This window comes from Pelobates fuscus, chromosome 2 (assembly GCF_036172605.1).
Source record: "Pelobates fuscus isolate aPelFus1 chromosome 2, aPelFus1.pri, whole genome shotgun sequence".
Taxonomy (NCBI): Eukaryota; Metazoa; Chordata; class Amphibia; order Anura; family Pelobatidae; genus Pelobates; species Pelobates fuscus.
In genome coordinates, this window is record NC_086318.1 from 195,832,533 (window position 1) to 195,856,138 (window position 23,606).

The 23,606-nt window shown below is 35.3% G+C and overlaps 1 protein-coding gene across 1 annotated transcript in view; it reads right to left on the minus strand.

The window, feature by feature from the left end:
* TBX18 (T-box transcription factor 18) overlaps positions 1-9,009 on the minus strand; it is a 30,665-nt gene extending 21,656 nt beyond the window's left edge. Inside the window, exons 1-4 of the mRNA XM_063441148.1 lie at positions 8,406-9,009; positions 5,766-5,952; positions 2,899-3,000; positions 133-304 (exon numbers count right to left, since the gene is read on the minus strand). Of these exons, the coding sequence (XP_063297218.1) occupies positions 133-304; positions 2,899-3,000; positions 5,766-5,952; positions 8,406-8,634 (690 nt within the window). The 5' untranslated portion in view covers positions 8,635-9,009. The remainder of the gene's footprint in view (positions 1-132; positions 305-2,898; positions 3,001-5,765; positions 5,953-8,405) is intronic.
* Between the last annotated feature and the right edge of the window lie 14,597 nt (positions 9,010-23,606).

Below are 23,606 nucleotides of genomic sequence, written 5' to 3' on the forward strand. Positions count from 1 at the left end.
TCATTAGTGAATATCCCTGATTTAAAAAAAAACCACACACAATCTTTACCATCACTATGTAAGTCAATGAAGACAATGCAGATAGGAAACACAAATTGCCTTTTGATTCCATCATCTAACTGGGATACTCACGTGGCCTTGGTCGTCCAACTCGTTGTTAGTAAGTTTCAACTTGTCAAAGCTGATCACTTGCCTCATCCAGGTCTCTCCTGACGCAGGGGAGTCTGGGTGGATGTACACACGTGGGGGTACCGGGGAATCTGCATTACCAGCTACCATCCACTTTGAACTATGGTACACATAGCTGGAGAGAAATACAAAAAGTGAGTCATTTTAAAGAGGAAATGCAGTTACATCAATAAAGCCACAACCAATAAAACATATTGATCGTCATAAAACTCATTCCAATATATGCGTCGCTACTAAAACTGTTGGCGCTATAATCAATAAATAATATTAATAATTTCTCGAATCAATTATTTCCTGTTGTGCTCATATTATCAATACTGTGTTGAGATGCAGGACTTGTAATATAAAAATCTAAACATGTATTCACAGATCACCTCACTATGATCGCTGTAGACTTGAATGTTGAAATTATAATATTCAGTGTATTTTGTTTGTGAAATTCTAACAATACAAAGCAGTATAAAACAAAAATGCAACATTTAATGTCTTTTTTTTTTTTAAATGTAGGCATTGTTGCAATACTTTTGTCCTTAAGAGTTCTACAGCAGAGAAATAATGATGTATATTCTGTATAATGTGTTACCACGTTCAGCATGTGAATAAGTGTTACTGTAATACATATTTAACCAGAAATCCATAAATTAATATTTTCCCAGAGAGACACTCAGATCTAATTTACGGATACAGAAAATCGAATTTTCCAAATGCCCCAGTTATGTAAAAGGTCAAATTCTGACTCCAAGATGTGATGTACAGTCTAACTATATATTACAGTGTCTTGGAGAGTCTAAGTAAATAAACAGAGGGGCTCAGGAACAGTTAATAAATACATGTATACGTGGCAAATCGATTACCTTTGAAAAACAATCCTTTTGCAGTGATGTAATAAATTTCTCTGAAATATGGATATGAAATCTAGACTCAAGTTACTGTGTGAGTGATATATCCAGGTTACAATCTCCCAGTTACAGGGATATATTGCACATATTATATGGGGAGACATGATATAGGAACTTGTTTCTCTTAGGAAAAAAATGCATAAATAAATATGACACTACTTTGACAGTTTCTCTCATTTTTAAATATTGCTACTGCATTCATTACATCCATGATCGCATGCATTATTGATCATTTTCACTTGTGAAATATCGACATCGCTCCACATTATGTTGGCGCTACAGTAATTTGAGTAAGACCATTACAATCCTTGGGCTTCACAGTAAATGTCATTGTTTGCGAAATGTCAATCGTTACAATTCTTTATAGGGATTACACGCATTCTTGATCATTGTAAACTTGTACATTACTGCAGATTATGTTGGCGCTTTAATAACTGGAGTACAGTCTAAGTCTAATAGCTTTGCTTTGCAGGTCTTTCGTTATGGATATTATAAGCAATGTTAATATATATATTTTTTTTAACTTGATATTGTATGAGTTTAAATGAGTTGTGGTTAAAAATGAAGGTCACTGTGGATAGTTAAAACTCTTGTTGAGGTGATGATATTTCTCCAACTCGACTTTTAACCCATTGATTTTTTTTTGATTTTTTTTTTTCAGATCTGCAGTTTAACTATAAAACATTCTAGTCATTGTCAACTTCCCAACATTCAGTGGTTGTGATTTTAGTATAAATGATCAATAACATTGATGAATGTATCTTGGTCAATGCTTACTCCTACCCTGTAATAAAGATGCCTGCAACAGTGTGATACTTGTGTTTCAAGACAGTTCTCTCATTGAATTGTATCCACCAGGAACCAGAACAAACGTTAATCCAATGTTGCAGTGTGCGGAGTTTCCACAATTAGGATAAATTCTGCGGGGTTTATTTATTAGCGAATTGCATAGAATCGAAAACTGGCGAAAACTGCTGAGTTGGGAAATGTCTCCTAATTCAGCTACAGTCACAGCAATTTGGCAATTTAGGCTACATTTTACAATTCTGTTATAAAGTGTCTTCATTTTGCTGTTTAGTGAATAAACCTCTTAATGTAGTAGGTAAACAGGGAATTAGAGGCATTCGGATTAGGAAACCACTTCACTCAACCACTTGTCATTTTGGTTTGTGGATTATAGAGAAAAGATTTTCGACAACACTGAAAAGACCAATTAATGTGGACATCAATACTTGTCACACATCTAAGCAAGGAATTCCCAAAAAGCCATGGGTAATTATAATTCACAACTAATTCAATCACCAAAATACTCAACTGAATTACAGCTCCAGAGAGTAGAACAGCTCACACATTACTCCGAATTCCACTCCGGATTGGCACTCTACCATGTTACTGGTGGAGCTTTTACAGCTAAATCCCATGGTTTTACTAGGTTAGTGAAAACTGGCTTTATTGTTGCTGCTTTTGGTGTTAATACTATTTATTTGTGTACTATATTTTCACACCTTCACGCTCAGAAAAAAAAATTTTTTTAAACTATTTGAGGGAAAGAGGGAAAAAGAAAGAGTGGGGATAGATAGAAGGAGAGGATTAGAGGAGAAAGAGGAGAGAGGTGTGCGGAGAGGGGGCAGGAAAGGGGCTGGTAGGGAAAAAGAGAGGTGAGCGGAGAAAGGAAAGAAAGAAAGAAAGAAAGAAAGAAAGAAAGAAAGAAAGAAAGAAAGAAAGAAAGAAAGAAAGAAAGAAAGAAAGAAAAGGGAAAAATAGATGCGGGTGCAAGTGAGGACAATTGAAAGGGTATAATGGTACATACCGATATCGCTTATTATCCACCGGTACAATATCCATGGCGATATAATATTGCTGATGTGAATCCAACCCTGAGATCTTCACTCTCATGGCTGGGAACATCCTCCTGCAACAAACACCCATTATAGAATAATAATAATAATAATAATAGTAAGGATAATATAATAATAATAATAATAATAATAATAATAATAATAATAATAGTAAGAATGAAATAATCATCTGTCAGCATACTATTTGTTAAAAAATAAAAAAAATATTAAAAAAAAACAATGCACATTGGACACAATTGTATTTATTTTCACAGTCATAAAAGAAGATTATTTTACTGTCCTTATTGTCAGCGAGTTTATATTAATGGTTAGACAATGTTAGCTCTATTATATACCACGTGTATACTATATTTATATATGATGGTTAGATATATCATACATCATTTATAGTTATATAATATGGTTAGATCTATTGTGTAATATTTAACTGTTAGAGCCTTTATATCCATGTATATTTATATATTATGATTAGACCTTCTTACCCTTTATCTTACTGTATGTCATGTTCAGACATCCTATGTATCATTATTTATTATGTTAAGCTCATGCAATATAAATATATATTATGACTACATGTTGCTTGTCAGTAATTTGGAATGACACCAACAAAAAATGGATTTAAATAAATTGAATTTAAAGTAAATTTAGAAATAATTTTGGATACCGGATATGTACATTCTGGGGTCTATCTGTCCACCAAAGTGAGATGGCTGTACGCTTGCGATATTTTGACCAAAAGATCGGTCTTACATTTGTTTGTTTTTTTTTGTTTTGTTTTTTGTTTTGTTTGTTTTTTTTAGGTCAATATAAAGAAGCCAGTTCGGTTATTTCTTTTTTTCTCGTTTGTTTCAAGTCATTTGCTTCTCATCACAAATAACTGTTTAGTGAACATACCCCATGCTTTTACTTATTAATTAAAATGTGTTTTCTGAGCTCCAGGATAAGATTCTCCTATTTTTATGTCCATCCCTTATGTCACAAAATAGTTAAATTAACACTTCATCAATTCTACATCATAACTTAATCAAGACATAAGGTGTCTAATTTGCCCCCAGGTTTTAGTGATCTGAATCCATAGTGAATGGTAAACAGTACAGACTGATGGCAGCCAGGAATATGTTCTTGGTGTTTGTCTATGTGTGTTTTCTGTGCACCTGTATCACAGAGTGTTTGGCAGTAAGAACCCTGGACAAGCATAGCATTGTGCTAGTTAGAACACAACATTTAGATCATTGCTCCCCACCTTCTGAATTCTAGACGCTAACATATGGATTTCATAAAATGTGTTTTTGCAATATTTAATAAGCTGAGTTACTTGTATAATTTCCAGGGTTTTTGTTTTATTTTATTTTTTTTTCCCTTACACATCTGCCTTTGAACCATGTCCTCTAAGAAAATGACTGAATTCAAGCATCTCTCAGTTTATGAAGCAGTAACTCTGGAGAAGGCTGGGTTTGGGACTGATGGAGTACATTTCTCTCCTACACACTTCATAACTCTGTAGGTGTGTGACTCAGTCCTCCTTGCCTTAATGGATGCTAATCTCTATGTGAACCTCTTTAAATGAGTTTAAGAATAACAGTACACATTGTAACCACCAATTATTCACTTTCACCAGCTAAATATGGTTAATTTAGTGTCTCTCTGGGGTGCACTCACTAAACACTGACTTGTAGACAATTGCCAATGGTATTCTAGGCAGAATACCTAAATTGGGATAAACCTCCAGTTTAGCTGAGATGGAGGTCTATTAATTAACATCTAAGACATGGAATGCAACATGTAGACCAATATAGTCCAGATGGCATGAAATGCTAAATTCGCCGTTTTTTCCATTTGACTATTTTCCCTAGGTCTAGGAGATGTTTTAGCTTATATCATATTCTGGGACAAACTGCTAAACATGGAGCAATGAGCTGTTTTCTTTGGTGATTGTTTCCTTTTTTTATCACTTTGTTCCAATCTCTTGTCAAGTGAGGCAAGATAAAACTCAATGAACTGTATTTTGCCTTCACACTTTGTGGGTGCTAATGTTACAGGTTTACAGGGTGATTATATTGTACATCAGTCACTAGGCCTGAGCCTGGTCATTTCAGTTTCACAGCACACTGAGACCCAGCTGAAGGTTACTTGGCACATCTGCTGGCCTTCCACACCCTGGCTCAGTGTTAGGTCTCTAAATGTAACACTATAGGACTCTGGCTGGAGTGCTGGTGCTTAAATAAGCCCCCAGATGAGCATGTGTGCTGAACTCATATGACTGTTCAGATTTCATGACTCCATGCTCACCAGCTTGTTACACTAACTGTGAATCTGATATCAGCTGTCCAGTAAGGGGTGAATACGTGCTAGCTGGAGCTCTGGGCCGGTAGTCAATACTGTGATGAGTAGATTATCAGATGCATTCACTAAGGTGAGAATTGCTTAGAATTCAAAGTGAATTTGAAATGTAAGGCCAAATAGAAAAACTTAACACAGAAATTGGCTGGGAGATTTAAACTCAATCGGCTATTTTGGTCTAAATTTTCAAATTAATTTTGAATTCACTTTGAATTCCTGGGAATTGTCACCGTAGTGTGGCTAGTTGGAGGTAATATAGTGATTAACCATGTATAGTGTGTGTCCAAAAATACCTGAGATGGTACAAATAAAAGTGTACTGGGAGTGCATGTGAAGGCCATAGCCAGCCCAATAGGATGTCAATAACCTTCCCAGGCAGGAGCATTCCAATCACCCCAGCCAGATGATGATGGATAGCAGTCCCCTGGCTGATCTCACACTTGGTTTGGACACTGTAACAGAGGCTGAATGTCCTCACCTCCCGGCCTTGGTGATGATCATCTCGGTGCCAATCTCATGGAAGCGCTTCCACAGCTCTGCACCCTGCAGGTCCACGCGGGCCACAGGAGGAGCTACCACGGGGGCCGCCATCACCGGGGAGGACATGGGAGAGCTACACGTGCCAGCAGCTGCCTTCGCCGGACCATAGGCATCCTCACTGGGAGCTGGGGGTCAGGCACCACACATAGATAGCATGAGAGAGCACACACTACAACAGACCTGCACTGCATTCATCATCTTACTGTCTGAATGGAAATGGAGCCCTCTGCATTTATAATAATAATATTCCATAGATAGATAGACAGATAGACATACAGAACAATTATATTGTGATATTCTTAGTTAATATATCATTACTTCATTTTCAACCCTTTTTTTTCCAAATATGATAAAATATATTATTACAACTAATTTACACTGCATATATGTCTATGTTTACTTGAATTAATTGATATTGCATTTTAATCTTGCTACATTATGAGTCACTTTTACTGTTTGTTGATCGATCTATCTATCTATCTTTTGCAGGTTTACTTAGGCTACATTGTAAAATATTAGGCTACATTGGTCAAATGTCAAAAGAAAAACACATCCATGTAACTCTTTAGTATAAGAGATTAATAACATGTATAACTGACAATGTGTTAAAATGCCGATCTAAAGAAAAATAAACACATTCTATATGTATTGACTGAAGTGCTAATAACTGGAAATGAACGCACAACTTCAAAGACAATTGTAAACAGTGATACATAAATAGTATACACAAAACTTGGTTTCTAATTGCAGCGTTGTTTCATGATTTCAAACAGCTTATCAAAGTGCTATATCATCTTGAGCTTTATTAAACTGAGTTTCTATAAACCAACATGATATAATATACATACATATATATATATACATATATATATATATATATATATATATATATACATAGATATTAATATATATATATATATATATATATATATATATATATATATATATATATATATATCTATATATATATTATAATATATATATAAATATATAAAATATTATATACATATATTTATATACCTATATATATATTCAGAATATTATGATATATATATATATATATATATAAGCTTAATTCGGAATATTATGATATATATATATATATATATATATATATATATATATATATATATATATATATATATCATAATATTCCGAATTAACCTTCAATTTATTCAGAGAGAGAAAGAGAGAAAGAGAGAGAGAGAGAGTGAAGCTTTATTCAGAATATAATGCGGTAGAATAATACAAGAATCTACAAAAAAAATAATGTTTATTTTTTTGTGACTTTTCGGTGAAATATAATATTTAAAACATGCAAGTTCATATATAGATATATAAATATGTAAAACAGAAAACAAAAAAAGAGCAGCCTACAATATACGGTACTATAAATGTCACTATTTAAGAACATCTAAGTAAATATTTAACTAAAAGATTAATGAAAAGAAACGTTTGTAGATAAAATCCTACTTTTCTTGATATTCATCTCTTCAATGTTTATATTTAATCTAATTAATTCTCAATTATTTTACAAAGTGAAATACGAATGCAATTATGTATCGACATTATCACCAAGGACCGGTCCAAAGAGTTATATTACAATCCTGATGAGTTTTGAAGTAAACAGATTTCTTAATTCAAAACAACAAATCAGAGTTTCCATTAAATCTGTCCAACACGGAAGAGTATACAAAAACAAAGAACGCGAATCGAAATCAAACGTTTATTTATCTGTTTTTGTGCTATTCCGATATAAAGATTCATATCTTATTCCAATCAATTTTCATTTTTAACTCTCTGAATTTAAGACTGATAAGAAAAGAGCAAATAATACTAAATTAAATCTGGAGAGGGGGAAATTAATTGCAGTTGTAATAATGTGGCTGAAAAGCAAATGATGTTCTCTTGACAAGGTCACATCTTGTTAACAAATGTTGAAAACGTGTAATACACTGAATGATTAGTCCAAGCCGGACATTAAGGATATATCGAAGGAAAATCAGGTTACATCTGACAGGGACCTCTAAGGTCACAGAAGCTTCTCTGGTTACCTACCAACTTGCACTATGAATATACTGAGCCACTGACAAACTCAGAGAAATGACAAACATTTAAGGATTGCATGTGTTACCAAAGCTATATAACACTCACTATCAAAAGAGTGACCAATTAAAATATATATTTTTTTTAAACTGTACCTACAAAGCCAAACTTAAAAAAAAAAAAAAAAAAAAAAAAAACAACTGTGTGATGTCATTATGCCATATGAGATGATTTATATATAAACATAATTTATAGGAAAAAGCGATTTGGGGCAACGTTCTAAAAGTGGAGCACTGAGTGGAAACAGTCGAATGGTTTCCATGGTGACTGCTCCACTTTTAGAACGTTAAGGCTATGTATTAAGAGTAAGTCTGGGTCCAAGTTCTAGAACTTTGTTCCAGAATTACTCTCTCTCCTTAACGAAATCCCCATATTGTTCTTTTTACACAGTCATAGGCACTACAGTACACTATCAGAGGTGGCCCCTGTCACAGTTTGTTAGCCATTCTATGAGGTATAGAAAGAAACTTACAGGACCCAAGCAAGTTGCACACAGAGTGATCCAGCTCGGTGGCACCGGATGGCTGTAGTTGTCCAGGGGGCAGATCAGATCCCTCCGTCAAGCCCCTCTCCCCGGGTCCATCCTCCAGCTTTCTGCGTTTCTTTTTCTGCTGCTGCTTCTCAGCCCCAATGAGAGCCTCCACCGAGAAAGCGTGAGCCTTGAGACTCATAGTGCAGGGGGACCTTCTCTTGTCTGCCATGCCTCCTCTGTGTGCTCAGCCGACGGTTCTCCTCTACTCCCAGTCTGAATCCCACAGCCAGCCCTGAACACAGCCACCCTCTAGACTGAGAGCAAAGCTCTGGGCTCAGCATAGACACCAGGATAACCTATGACAACTGGCCAGGGATCAGAGTCCAGCACTGTGAGAATCCATGGAATCCCCCAATGTTCTGTCCCACTCTCCCCAAAAATAATAAATTTCTCCCAGCACTTGGATAACTTGTGCAGCTTCTTCCCTTCACTCCCCCCTTTCTTGTTGCAAGATCTGCCTCGTCTGGCGGGCCAGGAAGGACTGACACGGGTTACAGAGCGCGCAGGACACACATTAGAGCTTGTAATTGAAATTTGTAGCCTTGATCTGTCAGCACTTGCAAGCAGTAGAGCTCATTACTGACAATAAAGCGACTGGACAGGGAGGAGTCCCATGAAGTGCCAATCACCAACAGATCTGACCAATCACTGCAGAGAGATTAACCCAGACCCGGACCCACTTCCAAATTAGGCTGTGAGGCCAGACTGAACTTGCAGGGATTGTAACTCCGTTCTTTACTTTTATCCCTAAGCACCCCACACCTCCAGTCCCATTGATAACGCTGCACTCACAGTACAAATGATCTCATGTAGCATCCAGTGAGAGGAACTGTCTGGGAATTAGATTTCACACTCTTGGTGAGTGCAGTAAACTCATCTTTAAGGAAAAAAAAAAAAAAAAAAAACACATTATTTCTTGTAGAATATTAAAGGCCCTATATACACACATACAGTATAACAATTTAGAAAGTGGTGTTTAAATTGTCTAAAGTAGTGTAGTTTACTATGACAACCCAGCTATTTGTATCTGCATTTCCCATGATGCCTAGCAGACTTTTGTTTAATATGCAATAAAGAAGAAAAACACATTTTGCTTGTATTGTTCTTATTTTCGCTATTATTGCCTGTATTATAGTACTGTCATTAGGTGTTTCCATTTTATATGAAAGCACTGGTCTGTATTTTAAAAATATGACAAGCTGCTGCTATTTCAAAATGGACAATAAATAACACTTTAAGGGGAGGCAGATCTAACCCTATAAAATACACTGGAAAATGGACATGATCTGGGGACAGAAAATACTAAAAAATAAAAACCCTCTTCTATAGACAACTAGTTTATCACATTTTGAGACTTTTGGACCCCTTCATAATTCTATACAATAATTTCCATTTAAATAAGTCAGGTTTTCACCTAATTGCAGTATTATTATTTTTTTTATCACACAGGCAAAGCTTTTCCCGTTCCAAAAAAGCCAGGGAAGATTGGTCATTTTACCAGAGCCAGCTCAGTTTAGCACCTTAATAAAAAGTTAAGGCTTCCTTTTTATAGGTTGAGAGGTTTTATATTGGGAGCTGTTAAACTGTTTAGAGGTGCAACGGGATGAAGGATTTCACAGCTCTCTATCTACTCTGAGGACCAAGAAATGGACCCTGTAGCCAACCCCGCACTCTGCCTGCACAGCTGTCCTGAATTTTACTATGCTGCTTATATTCTTAGTATGTTCTTTTTGGCGATTTATATATGTGCATACATGAGGTTAGTGTTCGTAACTTGATTTATGTGATTCATGTTGTATTATTAATAATATTACTATTGTTTAATGATTTTATATTATGTATAGCTAGGTGTAATATTTTTATAGGTCATCTATTGCTTTTTATTTTTTTTTAGAAAAAGCAATTAATATTATATTTAGATACCGATCTATTATTATCTATTGCACACACACACACACAGATCCATTCGTCTGGAATTAAATGGTAAGAATTCACACACAAGAAGAGGTTGCAGTTGAAGTTTTCCTAACTGGAATACCAACTGAGCCAAGGTGAGGGGTAGAGCATAAGGTGCTGATGGTCAGCGGTGGGTGAGACTGGCACAGCTTAAATACACATTGCTGATGACATCGTGGCAGCTGGACTGACATCCTGGTAGGACAGAAAATGGCATAAAGATCGAAAGGATCAGGACTCTAACAAACATGTACTAATTGTCAGTAGAACCAGTAAAATAGTTACTAACACTAACACATATGTCTCCAGTGGCATTAATTCACTATAAGTCATATAGGATGTAGGTCCCCCTATGTTAAAGAGAAAGCAGATCAATCATCATGTGCATTGCACTCACATTTTTTTTTCACCCCTTAAGGACACATGACATGTGTGACATGTCATGATTCCCTTTTATTCCAGAAGTTTGGTCATTAAGGGGTTAAATTAATCTTACATTTTTAACAAAGCACATGTTGCAAATAAAATACTGTAAATAAATACAATTATAACCAAATGAATTGATTTACATTCAAATAGTACAGTGCATCACAGTGTAAATATACCCCTGGGCATGTACTATTACAGGTACACATACATGTATGCACACGTCTTATTATAAAATATTAATGGAATATAATACATTAAAATATTTAATTTTATCAACTGACATGTCATATGCAACTTCATCAGGGTAATACTGTTTATAAAAATAAACTCTGCTCGTACTAAATCATTGCTATGTTTTCTTTAACCAGAAAAGTATGCTATGTTATTAATGTATATAAATATTTTCATTATAAACATTTATTGGCCAACAGAAAAACACCTTCGTTTATATAAAAGCAAGCAACAGATACACTGTATAGATAACCTAAAAGTGATTATTATAACACCTTTATAAATCACACTACACTGTTACATTTTATTTATCCGTTATTTTATAGTGCTGTAATAATAGTATGTTACATTGTGTTTTATTTATTTGCTCTTGGCCTTAGTAGGTTCCCAAAGGAATGTGACAAATACCAGCTTTAATTGCATGATAATTTGACACATTAAGGCTATTGGAGTTTCCTGTGTGTTAAGATCTCGTGAAAACAGGATTGAGATAATTACCTCCCCTTTCTCTGTTTAATAAGGTGATATTATATCGCATTGTTATTACCTTGCCAGGCTAACGCCATAACAATTTCACTAGCCTACTGTCTGTAGAGTAATGTTGCAGGAGGTTAGGGTGTCCCAGGATTTGTTACTAATTGACACAGTGAGATGTGTTTTTAAATACCCTGTCTTAGCATAAAGCCCCTTCCCCTATGTTATTATTGAAAGCAATATGTGATATTGTAAGGAATTAGGGATCACTCTGTGCTAAGCATATCAAATGTCAATTTTGTTCTCTGAGTTTAGATGCTCTCTCTTGCTAATTTATAGGGCTTTGGAATTTCTGTTTAATCATATTACCAATCTTACCCTAAAGAAAGAAAACAGATATAATCCAACAGAAAGCCATATTCCTACCTCCACAGCTATAGTATCACAAATTATTTTCAGCCTGAGCAATACCAGGTTTTTCTCACTATTACACTTTCTTGTCAAAGACCTTTTTTTTTGTTTTTAATGTAATATTATCCAGATTTTTTTTTTTATTTTAAACAGGAAGAATGTAACTGCAACATTTTTGACAAAATCAAGTCGATCATTTCCAGTTGTTAGAATATACATATATGTAATAATTGTGTGATTATGGTGTGTAACTTAAATAAATAACAGGGATATGATTGCTAAATGATTTCAATTCTTAAAACATATTGACAATAATGCAGCACAGGGATGAGTTTATACACAGGGATAGGCAACCTTCGGCACTCCAGATGTTGTGGACTACACCCCCCATAATGCTCTCACACCCATAATTATGGCAAAGCATCACGGGAGGTGTAGTCCAAAACATCTGGAGTGCTGAACCTATGAAACCTATGCCTGCACTAAACAGCGAGTTAGGGTGTGTTGGATAATGACTGGTAAAATTTAGGCCAAAGTAGCCGTGCTGTTACTATAGCTTAGTTGGAGATTTATTTTCTACTAAATCATCTATTGTAGCCACCTTTTTAGCACTTTAGATTTAAATTTGCTACAATTCTAAGTTTAGTGAGTAAGCCTGTTTGAATATTTCCCAATTCTATTCTATTCCCAACTCACTGATTTAGGCCTTAATGGTACATGTTCACTGTCAGCTGATTTAATAAAAAAAAAAATGCCTGGAGAGATAACTTTTTGAAATAAAATATGGCCCCTTAACTTAAAACAGGTGATAGTGGAACAACAGGTTTATTTCATATAACATTTTCACAGGGCTTGCTGAGAAACTATTTTAAATAATGGAAAGAACAAGTAACTATGTGATGATATTGATAACTCAGAAAGAAAAGGGGAAGAACAAAAAAATTATCATGGAGGAGAGGTTTGCTAAACATTTACTGTGTCATTAAATGAGTACTTAGCACTGATGGGTTTGCTCTTAAAACATCTTAGGGCTAAAGATTTAGACATTTTTTATACATTGTGAATACTTGTTATGATGAGGTATTTATAGATTAAATAATGGAAGTAAAGCAGATTATTAAGGCACTAGAAATTATGTGAAATCATATAATTACATCTAATGGGAACTTTTTATAAGCACAGGGAGTAAATTATTGACTGCCCCAATTTGTATGTTTGGGAGAATTTGACACAAACAGTGCTATCTACTAAAGTGAGAATTCTAAATTTCGAATTTAAGGTCAGAATAGCAGAAGTAAAAGCATACTTGAGATAACTAAGAATTTTCCCAGTTCGACTATTTTGACCTTAAATTTGAGAATTACTTTGAATTCTCACTTTAGTGAATGACCCTGAAAATGGGGGATTTTACAAATATTCCCACTAGCAGTTCACTGAGATTTATTTTTGATTTGCAACGCATTGACTTTAATATGTCATTCACCTGGCTGCTATTATATTTATAAGAAAAAATACACACATCTAAAAAACATTTAAAAAAATATATATAAACATAAAAATAATTTATGTACCTGTCACATTTTCTTGATTCACAATTACCATATTTCCTGATATTGATAATTCCAGAAATACAAAATGGTTTGTGGTTGATAATAAAGTAAAATGTATGTAGTCAGTTTCAGTCCTGGGTGATATTATATCTCTCAGTATAGCAAACTAGGGAAGATGCTGATTTACTAGCAGGGGGACACACACTCACTACAAAATTGTACACAATGATTCGTGGTGATATAAAAGCTATATTAAACATTTTGGGCAAAATAACCAACTTTAGAATGCTTTACCAAAATATAAATTTTTTTAAAACTCTGATTCTATATTTTGCTTATAATTCTTAGATCAACATAGCTTGCTGCTCACTTAATATTTCCCATATACAATTACCCCAAACCAGTCAAGTTAAGTATTTTACAGCATTTAACCTTTACACACCGAAATTATGTATCTGATGTTATGTGTAACAAGGCTATTGGGTTATAAATGATCTAACAACCTGTGTTTTCACTTTATGGATAATCTATCCAAAATGCTCAAACATCTTCAAAAATCAAACAAAGAAGAAATATAATTTGATATCTCAATTCATTAGCCTTCTTGTGATAAGGTAGCTTCCACACTGATACTTGATCATTTAACGGTGTAATACAATGCAGACTAGGTGTAAATCGGCTATTTAAATACACGGGTCAATCATCCATTTAGGGCAACGTTCGCACTGACATCAGTATAATATGTATATATTATATATAGATACACAACCTACTTAGAAATAATAGTCGATGGCTTGGCAGACACGTGACCACACCTAGGCTACTAGGACAAGATAAGATGCACCTGTTTATAGAAATGAATGTAAAATAAATTCGAGCCTCTGTTATTTTCTGTCTGTTAGTCTCATGTATCAGTATCTTGCATAGTTTTGAATGAATGATCCTGTTACTAAAATCCAAATGTGTTTAATTTAAATTCAATCCGATAATGATACTGTTCCTTTTAATTCCCAACTTAACAATGCTAGAACCTTAAAAGAATTACATTGTTTTGCATATTTGGCATTTCTATTGCTGTCTCTTTTTTTCTGCTTACCCTTTTAATGTTAATCCTATTTACAAAAAATAATAATTTCATGAAAATACTTTATTTATCATGAGCAGTTTTAATATATGTTTCTGTTGCCTTCAATAAGTCTTTATAAGCGTTTATTATTTTCCTAAGAAATCCCGTCGAGCAGTCTCTAATATGCTGTTATAGGAGGTCACTGTTAACATTGAGTTCAAGAAGAAGTAGTGAATGCCCCAAGATAAAATACTAATAGATCCCTTAATGGTAGACTAGATCCATAAAAGTGCTTTTTTCTTTTTACCCATAATCCTCTAGTTTAACCTAAATATTGCCAAGTCTTAGAAATTAGTTCCCCTTTAATTCTTTCTATTTTATTTGATATTCATAAAATGTAAATCTAGTTATTTTACAATAATCAGCCTAGCATGTTTAAATAATATTATATACAGTGATCTGACATGCAGCTGTGCACACAGATATCAATCAATAAAAATGAGTTATTCTGTATGTGATCAATCACGTCCATTCAGTGTAATAACGTCTGTCAGTCTCAAAGTAAAAAAATAAATAAATTACGTGATATATTTATTTTGACTTTTTTTTTTTTTTTTTTGGGAGCCCACTCCCTCCTAAATACATTTGGTTTGTGGATTTTTCATATAATATTCATTGCTTCAGAAGTAATTATTTTTGTGTGTGTCTCAGTACATGCTGTATTGCAGTGCACACCATCTCTCTACTTGTATGGTCTGTGTAGTTATATAGGTAAGCTAACATTACTGTCTGAGCCCTGATCATATTCATATCTATCTCTCTCTCCCAGTGAATGCACATGGGCAATGCTAAAGTAGTAATAAGGTATCTGTTAACTGTTGCTCAAATATCAATTGTCTGACAGACCCGGAATACATGATGACCTTTTGTGCTGCTAACAGGGTTATTCTGTTCACTAATGTACAAAAATCAATGTAAATTTTCATTTTAAGCCCAAAAATATCTGAACTGGAAAAATCCTCCAAGTCAGCTGCTTTTGCTTTAAATTTGAAGTTCACTTGGAATTCCCAGTTTAGTGAAGAACTATGCTAGACTCTGAAAGCAGATGATATTGAGAATTTTCTATGGTATTTGTATGTCAACAGGAAAGACATCTTGTCTAAATAAACAGATATTTACAAAAAATAACATCATTTGATTTTATTATTTATCTATAAACTAATGTTAAGTAGTTCAGTTATAATTGTTTTCCAATGTAGGAACCAAAGCTTTCTCAGAAAATAGGAAAACAATAAAATAAAACAAGACAATAGATAAAACATGCTATGTTCCTGCATTACACTGTATAAAGGGATAGTATTTTATATTTATTTTCTCTTATGCAATGCCCTTCTGTGGAATCTTGGAATTAAACCTAATTTGCTTTGAACTAAGGAGAACCTGCTGTCTTATTTATTAATTAATAATAGTGACTTTTCCATAAAATAAAAAAGAGCGAAGGTTTATAAAGAAAAAAATACTTTCTAAGTACTCCATTTGCATGGGCGATGCTCAATTTGTAAAAATGTATTGTCTGGAAAGCAGTTTTCACAGGCTGCAGATGTTACATATTTATGTACAAATAATGTTTTAATAATTCTATCTGGATCAGTCAGTTTATGATTCGCCTGAGAAATATAACGTCACAGCCAGGCCAAATACACTGATACTATCCAGACGGATGTAAGATACAGTAATGGGTGGGAATCTATATAAAAAAAAATAAAACTACTAACAAGTAACATTGCAGAGCCCTGTATTTTATTAAGTCAGCGTAGTAAATATGCTACAAGATTTCCTTTATAGGAACCATTTTGCATGCATATGTAATACCAAAATTTATAAACACATGTTTTATTATGAATACATATGTTGTTTATAGGTATACAGGAGACTACTATTTATATTCTGTTTATTAAGGAAGCTAGTACTTTTTATCATGTATACAAGGAAGAGAACATATGTGTAATTTAGTAATGTCAATAAAATTTGATTTGTAAATACCCCCAACATAGGAGATTTGTTTTGCAGCCATGGCATCTTGGCCCAGATTTTGTAAATCTGTTTTCAACTCAACTGAACATACTGTTTATTAAATAAACCATTTTGTCTTATAATCTTTACACAGTGAAGAATATTTTTCTTATCATTTATATAGCGCCAATTAACTCCGCAGTGCTTGCAATTATAACATGAGGATATTTGGCAACAAGTAATTTACATGCAGAATATAACAGAGACAGGAGGTGAATAATACCCTGCTTAACGGAGCTTACAATCTATGAGGAATAGGTGAAGGCTCACAAGTGAAGTAACAGCATGTCAGATGGGTTAGGGATTGATGGATAACATGCCTGTTTCGAAATAAGCTAGTAAAAGTGGTGTGTGGAAGAACGGAACAATGACAGGAGAGAGAGTGAACAGGGCTATGGAGGCAAGGAAACTGATGAGGCAGTGAAATGAGAGAAGCTTCACCCAGGAAGACTGTAAGCTTTCCTAAAGAGCTGTGTTTTGATTGACTTCTTAAAGGGGCACTCCACTGCCAAAATACAAAATAAAAATCAATGTTTATTTGATATACCTCAAAATGAAAACTTGCATGCACTTAATTATGCATTTTTTTCATTGGGATTTGTCTAAAAACAGCTTGCAAAATCAGAATTTCTCTTGTCTGACGCTTTTGCAAGTCCTCCTCCTCTAACCTCGCCCAGACTTTCAGTGGCTGTCCAATCAGAGACTTCCCACTGCAGCTCATTGAGACATCAGGTGCTCTGATCAATTGCTGCCTATTGAATTTAGCTCCATTGAGATAGCCAACCGGGAAATAACAGGACAAGTTGTCTGCTTGAAAGCCAAGAGGGTGTAACTAGTTTAATTTATAAAAGTGTAAATTTCTATTCAAATCTGCACTTTTTGCAAAATGAAAAAAGTATGACGTTCTTAACACACAAAGTTTTTCAGCAAGCTAAAGTGGTTTAGGGGTCTGGAGTGTTCCTTCAAAGGACTGGAGGCTAGAGGAAATTTGGATGGCTCCTTTTGGCACCTCTTCCAGTCTGGTACATATGTAATGCAACTGTCTTCAAGAAAATTTACGTAGAGTGATGGCAGCACATTTCTTGTCCTTTTCTCACCCTGATATACTGTGATATTCCCTCCCATGATTGTTAGCCTGTATGCTGAGAAGAAAGAGAGCATGTTCCCAGGTTTGGAGATACATTTAAAGGGACACTCCAGGCACCCAGACCACTTCTGCCCATTGGAGTGGTCTGGGTGCCAACTCCCACTACTCTTAACCCTGCAAGTGTAATTATTGCAGTTTTTTATAAACTGCAATAATTACCTTGCAAGGTTAACTCCACCTCTAGTGGCTGTCTACTAGACAGCCACTAGAGGGCACTTCCTGGTCCACAGCACAGAAAACCTGTGCTAGAGCACCACTGGACGTCCTCACACTGTGTAAGGACCTCCAGCATCGCTCATTTCCACATAGGAAAGCATTGAAAAGCGTTTTCAATGCTTTCCTATAGGGAGTGCTAATGCGCATGCGCGGCATTGCCGCGCATGTGCATTAGGTCTCCTCGGCCGGTGGGCGGGATCAGGCTAGCCCACCGGCCGACGCAATCATAGGGAGGAGCGGCGCGGAGGAAGAAGCAGCGACGTGGGAAATGTCGCTGCCTCAGGTAAGTCACTGAAGGGGTTTTCACCCCTTCAGCAACCGGGAATTGGGGGGTGGGAGGGAGAGGGGACCTGCAGTGCCAGGAAAACTGATTTTTTTTGCTGGCACTGGAGTTTCCCTTTAATGGGCAAAGACAAACGCTAAAAAATAAACTGTATGAGCTCAATAGTACAGTTCAAAATATTGGCCTTAAATCTTGAAAATCAGTTGCCACCTCACTGTTTAGAGAATAACCCCATACAAATGTTAACATTTCCGTTAACCATGCAAGTGCTGGGGATATAAATAACCAGCTTTCACAACACAACACCATAGCTTTACCTGGCTTTAGAAACTGATGGAGGAATTTAGACATCAAAAGTGTGAAATTTTAAACTAACCATGCTACGTTAAGGGCAAATTTTATTAGAAATTCTCAGTTTGAAATCATTTTGTTTAAACATATTATACCTTGTATTATTAATTTTTTTTAATTTTTTTATTATTAAACTAGTCCCAGCAATATATGAAAGGAAAGTGTTGATTAAACAGTAGACATTCCTTAGCTTTTTCTGTGTATGCTTACATAGAGCTGTAAGTGTTATATTCATTATGGCGAGGCAGTACAATTAGATCAGATATGAACTGGATATGGTTTTTCCATCAGAATGCATGCAGTTCTAATTTAACTAATATCCTTCTCCTTTTTCCACTGGCGTGGTTAGTTTTATTACATTCTAGGCATACATTGTGCTAGCATTGCCAAACACTGCGAGCATCATTTATTTCTGATATAGAATGCACTTTATTAGGTTCAAACACCACACAGGGCAATATTGCAAATTAACAAGGTAACCACTTTTAACCCATCGGATTCAACAATCATATTGCACACTTTTTAAAAAAAAATAAAGTTTCAAGCTCTCTGCTATAGGGAGGCTATAAACATTTAATTCAACTATTATTATAACAACACCTTTTGCAAAGTTTTGATATTTTTTATGTTCTGTGAGCATGAAATGCAATAATGCATATTTTACTTCTAGCCAATATAAAATATATTTAATAAGGTGCTGCTTAACATCGCATTCCCTATGTAATATATATGATGCAAAAACACAGAATAAATTCATTTTATTAAAATGAAGAAGTAATACAATCAAAGACAAAATACACTGAAAGTAGTGTTTAAAATTCCAGGATTTGTATTAATGGCATATTTATTGTAAAAATATTTGTGGAGCTGTAATACTTTTTTTTTTAATATTTTAAAAGGGAACTGTTACTTTTCAAGATTTTTAAAGTTGTGTTCAGTTATCCCCAATACTTCACACATTTGTGTTTTGAGAGGAATAAAATAAAAAAATGAAATGTTGAAATCCACATATTTTTTATGAAATTGAGCCTCCTGTCTTGTTCCCTCCCGATACATATTATAAGTTTTGCCCTTTTCTGTTATTGTAGATGGTGTGTGGAGATGTACAAATCAAAATAAATCCTTTCAGTTTCCAATCATTTGTTGCACAATTAGCCATGATTTATATAAATTATTCTTTTAAATTATTTAGTATAGTATAATAGGTTAATTTAACTTTTAAGTATATCATATTATTATTCAATACTTTAAATAAAAATGGAGCATTGTATGAGAAATGAATAAAAAAGTTATAGGTGATTTTCACGTGTGTAATATTTAGAAATGTGAAGAATCCCTCTTATATTAATTTTACCCTGAGAGGGTTAGTTACTAAAAACAGTGAACCATGTTTGTGATAGTGAAGTGATAATCATCCTAAAGATCTATGATTAATATTTGTTATGTGTAGAGCACCCACATATTGAATTTCATATTACAATGGGTAAACGGAAATAATAATAATAATAATAATAATAATAATAATAATAAAAAACAAAACACATCATAAAGGTAAGAAGAGAATATGCTCTCCAAGTTAGAGCAATACAGGGATTTGCTCTTTAGTAGTCCTTTAACCCTTTAAGGACACATGACATGTCTGACACGTCATGATTCCCTTTTATTCCAGAAGTTTGGTCCTTAAGGGGTTAAAGTAACACACTAAATTTATATATTATTTTTAAAGCTCTTTCCTTTTAGCTTCAGGACTTCCCTCTTTTAAATAAAATAAAAAATAAATTAAACTTACTTGTAATTCTTGCATCTGGAAGGTCTCCTTAGAGCAACCAGTCTGTCTCTTGTAAGATAATCATTGCAGATCATCTCTGATCCAACCCAATTATTCCCATAAAGAAGCATTGGAGACCTAGAGTGCATATTCATCAATTGCCATGCTCAGCCTGTCCAAATCTCATAGAGAAGAGTTGACTGCAAAGCAATAAAAAGTAGTAGTAGTGAAATATTAGGGACGCTATAGTCACCAAAACAACATTAACTTATTTAAGCAGTTTGTATATAGATCATGTCTCTGAAGTCTCATTGCTTAATTTTCTGTCATTTAGGAGTTAAATCACATTTGTTTCTGTTTATGCAGCCCTAGCCACACCTCCCATGGCTGTGACTGACACAGCCTGCATGAAAAAAAGGATTCATTAAGGACACATGACATGTGTGACATGTCATGATTCCCTTTTATTCCAGAAGTTTGGTACTTAAGGGGTTAAAAGTTTTTATCTCCTGCACTGTAAATTAAATTTTTAACACATACAAGAGGCTCTTGCAAGGTCTAGCAAGCGATTAACAGTGTTATATATGAAATTCTACATTAAACAGAATTTGCAATAAAGGAAGAGTAAACATTACATCTCACTTTACAGGAAGTGTTTAAGAAGCCTGTGCAAGTTACATGCAGAGAGGTGTCACTATGGCTGTAGTGTCCATTTAAGTGTTTCCTGAGCAAATTAGTAGACTTGTGCACATCAGGAAAATTATGTTCATTTAAATTGATTTCTTTGAAAAAAACAAAATGAAAAAAAATGTATATATGCACGTTCAGGTCACATACGTTTTATCCATGCAATCATTTTGGGAAAAATTATTTGGATGAACCAAAATGGTTAAATCCTGGCACCAATGATTAAAAATCACTACTAACCAGACAGAAAATAGTTCAAAAACAACCCAACAATCTGTCACAAAAAGCATATGGGGTAAATATGACCCTATTATATTGGAATAAAAGAGGGTTAATAGCTCCCTTATGTCTCCACATGTCAGCCAGTGGCTACTCACTGTTATGAAAAAGTAGCTGCCTTCTAAGAAAGCCCCCATGCTCTTGTTGGTGGGTGTAGCAGAGCTCCCTGTACCCCAGCTGGGTACCTCCGCCAAGGACCGCTTCCTAGTGGGAACAGGGGACAAATCACATCACTTCTGCCCACAGTCACCGTGGCTTGACTGGGGCCCTGGAACCGCTCTCTCCTGAAGCCAAATGGGGAATTCGCTCTAGACACCCACAGGCACAGGTCGACACTCCTGGGAGCTCTAGTCCTTACAAGGACTTTCCTCATTGAATCCCCTGCAAGCTGGAACACAGGGTTAAATCTTCCTTCCCTCCAATAACACGACGACATACAGTTTTAGAGTACAAGCTGGAATGCTTTAATGGCAGCCACAACTGGCCTTATATGCATGTCCCCATGCAAGGGGCACTCCCTCTGGACCTTGTGGGGGACTGCAGCACAAAGTCACAGACCAATGACAAAGGTGTTTAAATACATGACACTCCCATATACAATTAGATAATCCCTCCTCTGTGCACGGGAGATAATTGGATCAGGAACGGTACTAATCTAATCCAATTATCTCCAAGCACAGGAAAAACATACTTTTCTATAAAGTCCCAAAAGTACCCCAAAACACATGATATCCCCACAAACGTTACATTCCCTGATAGCCCTGATCTGGGTGACCAACATATCCAAAAATCACCCATATCAATTCAGGGGTTAAGGAATTTCCTGGAAGTCACATTTTGACCGACCGCAGGCATGGTTCCATAGCTGAAAATAGTTCTATAGAATCGTGGCTAAGTGTCGCTGGGGAACCGACCGGAAACCGCAAAGTTTTCATCATGAAAATAGTTCCAGGACATTCGGGGGGCTAAGTCCCCCTGAAGTCTATTCAAGGTTTTGGTCCATGTGAACAAGATGACCGCCACCTCGTGGTCGTCCATAGGAATCACAAGCCTCCCAGGTGAACACTTAGACCACTGCAGTGGAAATTGCAACAATGTATCAATTATGCTTAACAAGCTCCAGTGTGGTCTCCCATTCGTGCGGCTGCTCAATTACCGAACCATATAATTCCAATAGACAAATGGAGACTTTTATATCACAGTTTACAGGGTCCATAGTCTGTGGGCAGGAGGCTGGCAAGCAGGCCCCTTCAAGAACTCACGCCAAACTCACTTGTAAAGGGGAGTTTGTCACAGTGGGGGCTTAAAATAAAAGAATAATTGAGGACATCCCATTGTCTCAAAGACCTCTCCCATTAGACAATGACATACCCAAGACAAAAGTGACTGACGTGCTTATGGTGCTTAGACCCCCTTTAAAAACTTTATTCACAAAGGGATGACCAATGTGTGAACAGATCACCTTGAATCTAAATCAACGAGGCTATTCACCTAAGCTGTGGTACCTAACTTAGTCCTCATGGCACACAAAATTGTCAAGGTTTTTTCAGCTTCATTGTAGGAACATGACTGGATAAATATCTAAATCCTAAAATGTTTGTGTGCCTTGAGGACTGGGTTGGAGCACAAAAGTAATTATGGCCACATATTGTCAATGAATCTCACTGATCACGCTGGTTGAAGTTGAGTTCAGTTAAAAAATAAGTTCCATGTGAAATAGCACTAGCATACTGAATATCCATAAATCATTTACTTCTAACAACCTACTGAAATAGAGATGAGTTCTTGTTCAATTTCAATTCCCCTAATACCTAGACCTAGACTGCTATTCAGTTGGTTATATATATCATCATGGTTTTATGAAACATAGGTCATGTCAAACTAACCTAATTGCATTCTACGAAGAAGTAAGTAGAAGTATAGATCAGGGTGCTGCAGTGGATGTGATCTACTTGGATTTTGCCAAGGCATTTGATACGGTTCCTCACAATAGGTTAGTCTTCAAACTAAAAGAAATTGGTCTAGATGAATATTCTTGTTTTTGGGTAGAACATTGGCTTAAGGATAGAGTACAACGAGTTGTCATTAACCCCTTAAGGACACATGACATGTGTGACATGTCATGATTCCATTTTATAACAGAAGGTTGGTCCTTAAGGGGTTAATGGTGAATTTTCAAGCTGGACAAAAGTGGTAAGTGGTGTCCCTCAGGGTTCTGTT